Source organism: Acinonyx jubatus, chromosome E2 (genome assembly GCF_027475565.1).
Source record: "Acinonyx jubatus isolate Ajub_Pintada_27869175 chromosome E2, VMU_Ajub_asm_v1.0, whole genome shotgun sequence".
Lineage (NCBI taxonomy): Eukaryota > Metazoa > Chordata > Mammalia > Carnivora > Felidae > Acinonyx > Acinonyx jubatus.
The window spans coordinates 30,593,918-30,605,935 of record NC_069396.1 but is presented as its reverse complement, the minus strand read 5'-3'; the positions used below and the strand labels follow the sequence as shown (position 1 = coordinate 30,605,935).

Genomic DNA, 12,018 nt, shown 5'->3' with positions numbered 1-12,018 from the left:
GGCCTTATAATCATCTGTGGAACTTTTTCTTTTCTTTTTTTAATTATAGCTGCTTTTATCCTACTCCATACACATTGAATCATAATGTGTAGGGGAAAGCCCTGGGTACCTTGTGTTTCTTTCAGGCTTTCAGGTTCTTCTAATGCACAGCCAAAGTTGAAAAACAGTGCTTTATTTGTGCTTCTGTGATAGCACATTGCATAACTGTTTATTTGTTTGGTTGTTTATTTATTTATCTGTTTGCATGTCTGCTTTTCTAATAGATACAAGCCCCTGGAAGGCAGAGAACATGTTCTATTTCTTTTGTATCCTATCTTCTCATACTGTCCCTGAGATAATAGAAGGTATTTAATAAATGCTTCCTGAAAAAATAATATATTTAGTTTGCCTTACTCTTGCCATTTCATTCTTTAACAAAATCATACCTCTAACGGGTGATATCTTTATTTTGGAGCTACAAAAATCTACAGTTTTCCCTCTTCAGGATTATAATAAAATTATAACTTTATATATATAAATAATGATATGCCTATTCTGCACTTCAGCAACTTTTATTTTTTATAAATGCAAGTATTTTAACTTGGTCTTTGATTATTTCTGAATATTTATCTTTAAAGACATTGTAGTGTACAGAAAAACCCAATGTATACATGGATAATATATTTGTTTATTTCAGACGAAACTGCATTTTAGCCGATGAAATGGGTCTTGGCAAAACCATTCAGTCAATTACATTCCTCTACGAAATCCTTCTGACTGGTATAAGAGGACCTTTCCTGATTATCGCTCCACTTTCTACTATTGCAAACTGGGAGAGAGAATTCCGTACATGGACTGATATTAATGTTGTGGTTTACCATGGGAGCCTGATTAGCAGACAGATGATACAGCAATATGAGATGTACTTCAGGGACTCACAGGTGTGTTGCTGGTGATTTTGTTGGTTGTTTGAAAGGTCAGGTTTGAAAAAGCTAATTACTACACATTCATTGTTTTCAAATTAAGGATGCATATTATTTGCCTACAAACGTCTTTGTTCAGGCTCTTTATTCATCATATCTATTTTCCAATAAATTTTAGTAGCTGAAGAGAACAATGACAAGGAATTAGGTTCATGTTCTAGTTCACTATAAAGTGTGCCAATTTATACAAATGTACTAATTTGATTGTATCCCTAATATTTCATCTAGAATAATTGTTTTACTGATTGCTTTTAAATGCACATTAAATTTTTTTTTAGAATAATATTTGTTTCTTTGATCATCCTCCAGTTTTTTCCCCTCCATTTTAAAAATTTAAATCCTCAGTGAACACGATGGGTTTAAATGCCTATTCAGATAAAACCTAGGTTCTCTTTCATGTTCAAAGGATTTTGATTTTTAGACATATTTTAAAGTTTGGTTTGTTTGTTTTGTATGCAGATACAAGCACACCTCTATATCTTTTTCCTGTTTGGATTGGTTATTCCAGTACTGTGGTGATTTGGTGGCTTTCTTCTCCCTCTAAATCCTAAAGGCACATTTTCTGTTTTCCTTTGGCCTCTTACTCTTTAGTAGGAGATTTCTTATTTTTCAGCTAAATACACACATCATAAAATTAAGAGATGACATCATAATAAATAATTTTCTAGCAGAAAGTTAAATCTAGAAAGCATTAAGTGCTAATTGCAGTTCTGAGTGGTAGGTAATAGGACTCTTTTAGATTAAGAATTTTATTAAGAAATAACAAAATCAATAAAAACATAGTTCACACAAATTATACTTTTTAATTGGAATAGGTTTATTGCCTGACACTCTGCCTCAGTAGCACCTTAACATTTTATTTTTCTTTCACTGATTCTTTTATTTTATAAGGCTCATTATAACACATGGCCATGTCAAGGGATATGATACAGTTTGAAGTAAGGTAATGTGCCCAGCCTTCTACTGCTTTTCTTACCAAGTGTAACTGATTTTCTACCTATTGGAGGCTGAAAATGGACGTATTAATTGATTTAGTTCCTTCAACCTCATTGTTCCTCTTACTTTTATGGTTGAAACAATTACATCTCCTATGAAATAAAGCATCTGTTTAACCCTTTAGTTATTCCTCAGTTTTATCGAAACTGTCACCTTTGTACCTTTCAAGCCTATGACATTTCAGTTAGATTATAGTTTGATATCCTTCTACAGTGTTTTATTCTTCCCATTCATACATTTGTAGAATTTAAGAGCTGTATGCTATCATAAAAATGATTATGATTGACTTAGTTCTATATATACTATATATGTATATAGTTCTATATATACTATATATGTATAGTATATATAAAAGGCATAATTAAAACTTTGGGAGCTTAAGAGATGTTTAACAGGGTTGCAATTTTAATATATGTCTCATGAGAGCCTAAAAGCTAAAAGATTCTTGATATGTTATAAACTGAATAGTATATATAAAATATTATATTTTTGTAGTAAATGTTATACATTCTGGAAAAATACTTTCTGACAGGTTTAAAATTTAAAAAGGTAAAAATGTCTCCTTTAAAGATGAGATAAATAGATTTGTGCTTTAAATACAGATTCAAGGGGCACCTGAGTGGCTCAGTCGGTTAAGCAGCTGACTTCAGCTCAGGTCATGATCTCACGATTTGTGGGTTTGAGCCCCGCGTCAGGCTCTGTGCTGACAGCTCAGAGCCTGAGCCTGCTTCGGATTCTGTGTCTCCCTCTCCCTTTGTACCTCCCCTGCTCGTTCTTGTCTCTCTATTTCTCAAAAATAAATGTTAAAAAAAGAAATCTAAAAAAATAAATAAATAAATACAGATTTAACTATGAGCTCTTTCAGGTATATTTTAATATAAATTAATTGAATATTTACCTTCTGCTATCATAGTAGCAGTAAAATTATGCTAACATTTTCTGAATTACCCTGAAAAAAGTAACAGAGATAATAATACTAATAATCACAAATATTTATTGAGTAATTACCATGTGCCAGGCAGTATGCCATACATTTTAGAGACAGTATTTTGCTTAATCTTTGTAATGCCTACCTTGTAAATAGGTAATAACATTAGCCCCATTTACAAATGAGGATACTGAGGTATAAAGAAGTTATATAATTTCCTCCAAAACCCCACCAAAACTGGGATTAATAAACCCAGGTCACTTAGACTCAAAAGCTCTTATTCTTAAACATTGTGATGTCAATTTAACTGAAAGCATCCTATCCTAGGTTGTTAGAGCTGTGTAAATGCCATGGACTTACACTTTACCCCTATTCTAATAATATTCTACTGGATCAATTTAATGGCCATTGTATATGATCAATAGTAGGAATTAAACCCTAAATCAGAATATACAATCTTTCTTAACCCTTCATTTATCCTAATCCCTAATAATTTATAGTTTTCAGTCCCATTTAAACATTCCTTTGACTTGGCTTCTAGGTTGTCGTGCTGTGCTATATCATTACCCATTCTTTCTGAAGCCCCTTTTACTGGTTCCTTCTTATCTTCCCTATCTGAACTTGGGGGTGACCCAGAGCTCCATCTTCAGACTCTTTCATATCCATACTTATTCCATCAGAGGCTCCATTCAGTCCTACAACTTGAGTACCATCTGTACTGCTAGAAGCTCCCAAATCTTATCACCAACTGTAACCTCTTTCCTGAATTCCAGAGTCCTATCCAAATGCCTGTTCAGCTATTCCACTTGGATATCTAGTAGTCGTCTCAAATATAACATGTCCAAAATCCGGAATTTTCTCTTTGTAGTAAATAACAGCACCACCTTCTAATTGTTCAAGATAAAAAAAATCTGCAGTTAAGCTTGAATCCTCTTTATCTCACTCTATACCTATCCATTAGGTATATCTCCTTTCAAATCCTTTGGGATCTCCTTTCAAAATACATCTAGAACTGAATACTTCTCATGACTTCCCATGATGATCTCTTGCTTGGATTACTATGGCAGTCCCTTAATGGGACTCTATGATCTGTCCCTGGCCTCTTTCAGACTATTTTTACCACAGAAGCCAAAATTACTCTTTTAAAATACATGTCAAACCATGTTACTCTTGTCCCAAAACCCTCCAATAGCTTCTTGCTCAGAGAAAGAGCACACTTTCAGGTCCCAGCACAGCTTCATCCCCTTCACACTCAGCAGGTTTCAGCCACTCTGGCATTCTTACTATTACGTGAAGACTGCCAAAGATATTCCCACATGAGGACCTTCATGCTTGGCTACTCCTTCCAAGAATGCTTTCTCCTCTAGATCTCTAGGTATCACCTGGGTTTCTCCCTCATCTTCAGGGCTTTGCTCAAATGTCACTTCTTAGTAATGGCCTCCCAGCCAATTCATAACATTATAGTGGTCACCTCTGACCCTACACTTATTATTTATCCCTGTTTTATTTCACAGCCCTTATCACTTTGTAACTTTTTAAAAAAATTTTTGTTTTTTTCTCAATGGCTATGTCCTGAATTTGAATCATTGGGATGTAAGTTCCACTTGGATAATTATTTCTGTTTTATTTACTGCCATATCTCCAGCATCTGGAGCAGGGCCTGGCACATAGACACGCAATAAATATTTGCTGAATACATGACTCAGGTGGTTAATTTTGATATCAACTGTTTATTTGCCATTATATGTGTGAACTCATGGATATAAATGGTAAATGTTAAAATTGAAATTTCACTGGCCAGATTTTGTAATGGCCATTTCTTTCTTGATCTAAAATTGTTACTATAACTCTTAAAAACTATAAAACATTTTATCAGAGAATACTTACTTGAATATAATTATAAATTAAATAATTGTGTTGGTATACATTTTTTACATTATTCTTGAAAACACTATAATATAGTTTTAATGCTAAATGTCCTCATTTAAAGAAAGTATATGCATATGTAAAAATTTCAGTGGAAAATGTAGCAGATGTCTTTAGATGTATTTTTATGCAATTTGACAGGAATTAAAAATTGTGATGAAGACATTCTAGCAAATTATTGTATTTGATAATAAATTTCTAGGGGCGTATCATTCGAGGAGCTTACAGATTCCAAGCCATCATCACCACTTTTGAAATGATTCTTGGTGGCTGTGGAGAGCTAAATGCAATTGAATGGCGATGTGTGATTATTGATGAAGCACATAGGTTAAAGAATAAAAATTGTAAACTTCTTGAAGGTCTGAAACTCATGAATCTGGTAAGTAACTTATCGTTATTTTGACTTAATTCAGTTTCTTAGCTACGTAGTGAAATGCAAAGGCAGAGAGCTAATGCTAAATGTACTCCTTTTTAAGTTTTAGAAGATTGGTTATATCTGATTTCTGTCTGGTAATTGAGGTTTTTTCTGTTTTCTCTTACGGTTTAATTACTAAGGAACAAAATTTCACATGCTCAGCATATATTGGTTACAATTAATAAATGGCATTTTTTAAAGTCTTCTTGCTAGTGTGTTTGCTTATTTCAAATCAGAGTCTTTTCCATTTTTTTAACATTTTCATTTAATTAACATGACATAATTAGTACACGGACACTTGAACAAGTCACTCCAGTATGCGGAACTACATACAGGAACACATCGGAGTCCTCCTTTTTATGCCCCATTGATGCCCACCCCCTAGTTCCACTCCCCACTCCAGTGTTTATAGATGAGTGTGTATCTTTCTAGACTAAACATTTACTGGCGTATACATACATATGCAGATATACAGATACGTATACAAATATTTAGCTTGGGGATTTAGAGATACTGTCAAATCAAATTTTAAATGATAATTCATACTATCATCAGAAATATCTTGTCTATTTCCTATTACTATTATGTTCAGTTTGTAATGCAACTCTAGTTTAGAAGCATATTCCAGTCAGCTCTTCATATTGTTGCATTGTAGCCTTAATGATTTGAGGCTTGTTCTTCTGTGAAAAGTCCAGTGATGTTTACCCAAATGATAAAGAATGAGAACCATTTTGCATACAAATTACCATGCCAAGAATGAGTACTAAAGAAACAACTAGCTTCTTTGTTCTTGAAAGTTCTATTTCTTTGAGAAAATATAAAATATGCTTGTTAATTATTTAGAAATTTTCTTTTAAAAGCATGAATAGGTAAAAATAGCCTGTAAAAGGGAAGTATTACAAGAATGATAAGAGTTTTTAAAAAAGCAATTGAAAAATTAGTGAAGATTTGTGGGTAGAGATGTATTTTGAGTTGACTCTTGAAAATTATGGTTGGGAAAGATACTTGCTTTTGAAAAACATTGAACATTTGATAACCTATGTCAGCTTTCATATAATTTTACTACTGTGGTATGTGACATGAATTATTCTTGCTTCATGTAGGAACACAAGGTGCTTTTGACTGGTACACCTCTCCAAAATACAGTTGAAGAACTATTCAGTCTTCTTCACTTCCTAGAACCTTTAAGGTTTCCTTCCGAATCAACATTTATGCAAGAATTTGGGGATCTGAAAACAGAAGAACAGGTATCCTCATTGGTCCTTGTAAACAAAGGCATCAAATCTCTTATCACTGTGATCGTGTTTATGTATTTGTAACTAAATGCACATATACGTTATATATCTTTTCATCATTTTTTATGCAGGTGCAAAAACTTCAGGCTATCCTGAAACCCATGATGTTGAGGCGATTGAAAGAAGATGTGGAGAAGAAGCTGGCACCAAAGGAAGAAACCATCATTGAAGTGGAACTTACTAACATTCAAAAGAAATACTACCGGGCTATTTTGGAGAAGAACTTCTCCTTTTTATCCAAAGGGGCAGGGCAGACCAATGTACCTAACTTGGTCAATACCATGATGGAGCTCAGGAAGTGCTGCAATCATCCGTATCTTATCAAAGGTAGCTACAAGGATTGCAAACAAATACTTGTTTCTTTGAACGAATGCTCGTGAATTAACGACAGCAACACCACCACCACTACTATAGCTGCAGTGGCTGTTACGAGGAAAGGCAGTGATGTACCACTCTTGGTGTTTCAGCATCAGGGTGCCCCATGATTGCTTGCTAGGTTACAGGAGCAGGACTTGGTTCAGTCTAATGTGGACTGGACTTCCTCCTCCAATAGAATCCTCCTCATGGGCAAAGACAGCAAAGCCTACCTTTGGGCCTCTGTGTTTACATTTTTCTTTTTCCTCGTCCCTTTGCAGTCCAGGTCTCCAGTTAGTGTCTGTTTTTGTTCTGTAATCATGTTGCTTTTTAAGGTCTTATTAAGTTCTCTACTAATATTCTCTCTGTACATCTTTTCACTTATTTCTGGGAATATTATCCCATCTTTATCTAAGACATATGGTTTCTTAGCCCTATAATTAACTCTCTTTCAATCCTGTTATTCTTTAATGATCAGACAGGCAGAGGGAAGGCAGAGAGCCTTTAATACTGATTAGACTCTCTGGAGGAAGTATGCATCACAGAGACCTATAACTTGACTTCCCTCTTAATTGTCCTTGTTTTGATGGCCAGCAGGATACCTACCCATAGACACATCCAGATTAATTGTGATCACCCTCAATGATGATCAATGTCGTATTGGTATTTAAATAATAGATGTTTGTTTAAAAATACATGTTTACTCACCTTAGGTTAAGACCACATTTTCATTAATTCTTTCCTTGATGGCATTCATTAAACATTTAGCAAACGTGGGGCACCTGGGTGGCTCAGTCGGTTGAGCATCTGACTTCGGCTCAGGTCATGATCTCGCGGTCTGTGAGTTTGAGCCCTGCGTCGGGCTCTGTGCTGACAGCTCAGAGCCTGGAGCCTGTTTCAGATTCTGTGTCTCCCTCTCTCTCCAACCCTCCCCCGTTCATGCTCTGTCTCAAAAATAAATAAACGTTAAAAAAAAAAAATATTTAGCAAACATAAATTTATATAAGGCATTATGCCCGGGGTCTCAACAGGTAATAAGATGCTTTAAGACATTGCCCATATCCTCAATGAAATTATAGTCTAGTGTTGATGGGTGTTTAGCCACAAACATAAATAATACAATAAAAACAGTGTACCTATCATCAGAAAAGTATAATGTGTTACAAAAGCACAGAGGAACACTAATTTTGATTTCTTTTTAAAAGACAGCAACTGCGAGCTGCCTGCATTTGTGCACTGAGGCTGTCTTCTTACGTGTCTTTGACAGGTGCTGAAGAGAAAATACTTGGAGAATTTAGGGATACGTATAATCCAGCTGCTTCTGATTTTCATCTTCAAGCAATGATCCAGTCTGCTGGTAAACTGGTCCTTATTGATAAATTGCTTCCCAAAATGAAAGCTGGAGGTCATAAAGTGCTCATCTTCTCTCAGATGGTACGCTGCCTTGACATTCTAGAGGACTATCTCATTCATAAAAGGTAAGGCATGTATTCATCTACTGAATTATACTATGAATTACACTAAATACATGCTGCTAAGGATTTGGCATTAGTGTACTGTAACCTAGCTCTACTCACATCTTTCTCTTGATCTAAGTAAGAATCCATTTAATTTGTAAGGATTGCTTAGGATGTTCAGGATGTGTCAGGTGTTCTGTGTATGTTGTACATAGTAGGAGGGGCTAAGGAGACTGATTAAGTAAACTTTGTACATTGATAGGTACTTGTTGACCTAGGAATGGGTTTTTAGTGTACATTTTACTTGATTTGTAAATCTTGGGGTAATGACTCTTTAAATGGACTTATAACCATCTTCAAAAATAAAAGAAAATGGTTCACCTTTTCAGGTCTTTCATTTTAATTAGAACCTGAACTCGCTGCACTTTCACTCTTGCCATTTACTATATGACATTTATTCATGCTTTAATCCTTTCTGATTTGTTTAATGTGGAATTTTGTTTTGGTTCATGGCAATAAATCTTAAATAGTGTCTAATCAGTATTTAGATTAAAAGGATATTTATCATAAGGATATGTTCTCAGAACATTCATGGTCTAGTCAGATATCACCATATTTCCATAAAAGGGAATCTGAAGATGCAGCTGTAGATTTTAGTTCAGCAAATTTTGACTCTTATATATAAGTAAAGGCCTAGCTAGTTGAGATTATCGGAAAGTGTGTAGTTCGTTTTCATTTTTTATTTTATTTCTAGTTCTATTTTTAGTTTCAGTGTTACACTCCTGTAGTCTATTTTCAAAATACGTATTATTCTCAACTTTATATCATATGAGATAAAGTTGCAATATTCCTAAGAATGGCTATTCTTACATTTTCTTTATCGTCTTACATAAAGAACTTTATAAGATAAAGATGAATCTCATGGAAAACCCCAAATTTCTTTAATGTCACAAGTCATGTTATTGAAGTCACACCCCCATTTCACAGGTACTAGAGACAACAGTGAGCTCCTGCTGAGACTCTAGTAAATTACATGTATAAAGAAGTGCCTTGAACCACAAGAGGTGTGGCAAATGTGTGTATCCCCCTTCTAGTTCCTAAAGTTTTGTATATTTTAATTGTATTGATGTCTATGAGTTTCTGAATTTTATGTGAATGAGAAAAGATAAAAGAAGTTAAAAGTTAATTGCTTAATAGTAATGACTCTAAAGAATTAGCATTCAAGGCGTCTGGGTGGCTCAGTCGGTTAAGCATCTGACTTCAGCTCAGGTTGTGATCTCTCAGTTCATGAGTTCCAGCCCTGCGTTGGGCTCTGTCCTGACAGCTCAGTCTGGAGCCTGCTTTGGATTCCCTCTCTCTCTGCCCCTGCCCCACTGATGCTCTGTCCCTCTCTCTCATACAAAAATAAATGAACATTAAAAAGTTTTTTAAAAAGAAAAGAATTAGCATTCTACAGAATGATTTGGAATGATCCAGAAAACTTTGGAGTTTTTGAAGCAAATTCTTAATGTTTCATATTGTTAACATCTTGAAAATTTGTTAAATGTTGAAAGCTGTATTATTATTTTCAGATCCTTTTAATAAACAGACATGTTTAAAAAGATGAAAAAGAAAAGAATTAGCATTGTAGTTTGCCCTTGATAGATACATAGTTTGCGATCAAGTATATCTTGAGAGAATAACATGATTGAGACAGAGAAACATTGGGAAGTTTCCTGAGGTTTTATGAAAGTCTTTGATTTTTGTTTAAAAAAATTTTTTTTATTATATTGAGATTAGCAAGGTAGTTTTTGCATTTTTCTTTTGAATTCCAACTTCTGAAAATGATATTATGATGGTATTTTAGTTATACATCAGGAATGCAGAGATTTTGTGTCTTTATATTACTTTGTATTTTCTCCCTACCACCAACACCAAGAGTTAAAAAACCATAGAAACTGGTTGGGGTGATATCGCTTCTTAATTTTATAGTAAATGTAATGTTGCAGGAGAACTGACTTTATATCTGATAGGATGTATGTTTATTTTCATTATATTCATCTAACTAAATATATGCCATTTCATTTGATAGATATTTATATGAACGAATTGATGGAAGAGTCAGAGGGAACCTGCGACAAGCTGCTATAGATCGATTTAGTAAACCTGATTCAGATCGATTTGTTTTCCTTCTGTGCACCCGAGCTGGTGGGTTGGGCATCAACTTAACTGCTGCTGATACATGTATAATTTTTGATTCTGATTGGAACCCTCAGAATGACCTGCAGGTAAATACATTCCTTGGCTAAGAGAATTAAATTTCTTATTGGCAGGGGGGCGGGGCACCTGTCTGGCTCAGTCAGTTAAGCATACAACTCTTGGTTTCAGTTCAGGTAATGATCTCACGGTTTGTGAGTTTCAGATAAACACCGGGCTCCATGCTGACAGTGCGGAGCCTGCTTGGGATTCTCTCTCTCCCTCTCCTTCTGCCCCTCTCTGCTCACGCTTGCTCTCTCTCAAAAATAAACTAACTAAATAAATTTCTTTTTTCATTCCTATAACTATTCTTGATACTCCACCTCTTGTATTTTTATCTGAACAAACTACCGTGTATGTTTCCCTAATAGGTTAAATTATCTTAATTTTAATTTAATGATAATAAAATATACTTATTTAGATTATATATTTAGGTTATGTATCTTCTAAATAGGTTTACTGACTTGAGTACAGTATTTGTTTGAAGTCTGTTACGTAAATTTGAGAGAGCTTTAAGAATAACGTCTTTGCAATAAATAAAAATCCCAGAATCTTACTTTCTGAAAAATAAGCGCTTATCCTAATTTCACCTTCTCAGTCATCATATAATGTAGTACGCATAGAATTAAGACCTAATAGACCATGCCTTTTTATGAAATACAAAATTAAGGTATACGTGTAAGTTAGGACAATACTTGGATCTCATAGAAATAGGAATATTAACAGAGTGATCAGATAGCATCAAAGTATGCAGAAGATAAGCATCGAGGAAAGATATGAAAACATAAAGTTTAAGAGAATTTCTTTTATTGTTCATGGTAGTCTTTATTGTATTGAAATTAATATTATTATTACTTTAGGTAGTTATAATTCCAAATTGTTCCTGAGAATAAACCTGGCTTTCTAAAAAATAAGATTTTAACTTATTTGTGTAACTATATGTATTCTAGTTCAAAATTCAAAGATCCAAATTTAACAGATGAGACAAACTCTATAGAAGGCCAGTTAGTAAATATTTTGGGCTTTTGTAGATCACATAAGGTGCCACACATTCCTTGTTGTTTGTTTTTATAGTCACTTAAAAGTGTACAAGCACCTGGGTGGCTCAGTTGATTGAGTGTCCAACTTTGGCCCAGGTCATGATCTCACAGTTTGTAGGTATGAGCCTTGCATCAGGCTCTGTGCTGATAGCTCCAAGCCTGGAGCCTGCTTCGGATATTGTGTCTCCCTCTCTCTCTGCCCCTCCCCCACTTGCATTCTGTCTCTCTGTTTCAAAAATAAATAAACATTAAAAAAATTTTTTTGTTAAAGTGTAAGCCATTCTTTTTTTTTTTATTTATTTAAAAAAAAATTTTTTTTTCAACGTTTATTTATTTTTGGGACAGAGAGAGACACAGCATGAATGGGGGAGGGGCAGAGAGAGAGGGACACAGAATCGGAAACAGGCTCC

The 12,018-nt window shown here is 34.5% G+C and overlaps 1 protein-coding gene across 11 annotated transcripts in view; it reads left to right on the top strand.

The window, feature by feature from the left end:
• CHD9 (chromodomain helicase DNA binding protein 9) overlaps positions 1-12,018 on the top strand; it is a 232,426-nt gene that overhangs the window by 159,000 nt on the left and 61,408 nt on the right. For all 11 annotated transcript variants that reach the window (XM_027044406.2, XM_053210485.1, XM_053210487.1 and 8 more), the window contains 6 exons: positions 677-920; positions 5,015-5,191; positions 6,331-6,474; positions 6,594-6,849; positions 8,144-8,354; positions 10,405-10,600. In XM_027044406.2, the coding sequence (XP_026900207.1) occupies positions 677-920; positions 5,015-5,191; positions 6,331-6,474; positions 6,594-6,849; positions 8,144-8,354; positions 10,405-10,600 (1,228 nt within the window). The remainder of the gene's footprint in view (positions 1-676; positions 921-5,014; positions 5,192-6,330; positions 6,475-6,593; positions 6,850-8,143; positions 8,355-10,404; positions 10,601-12,018) is intronic.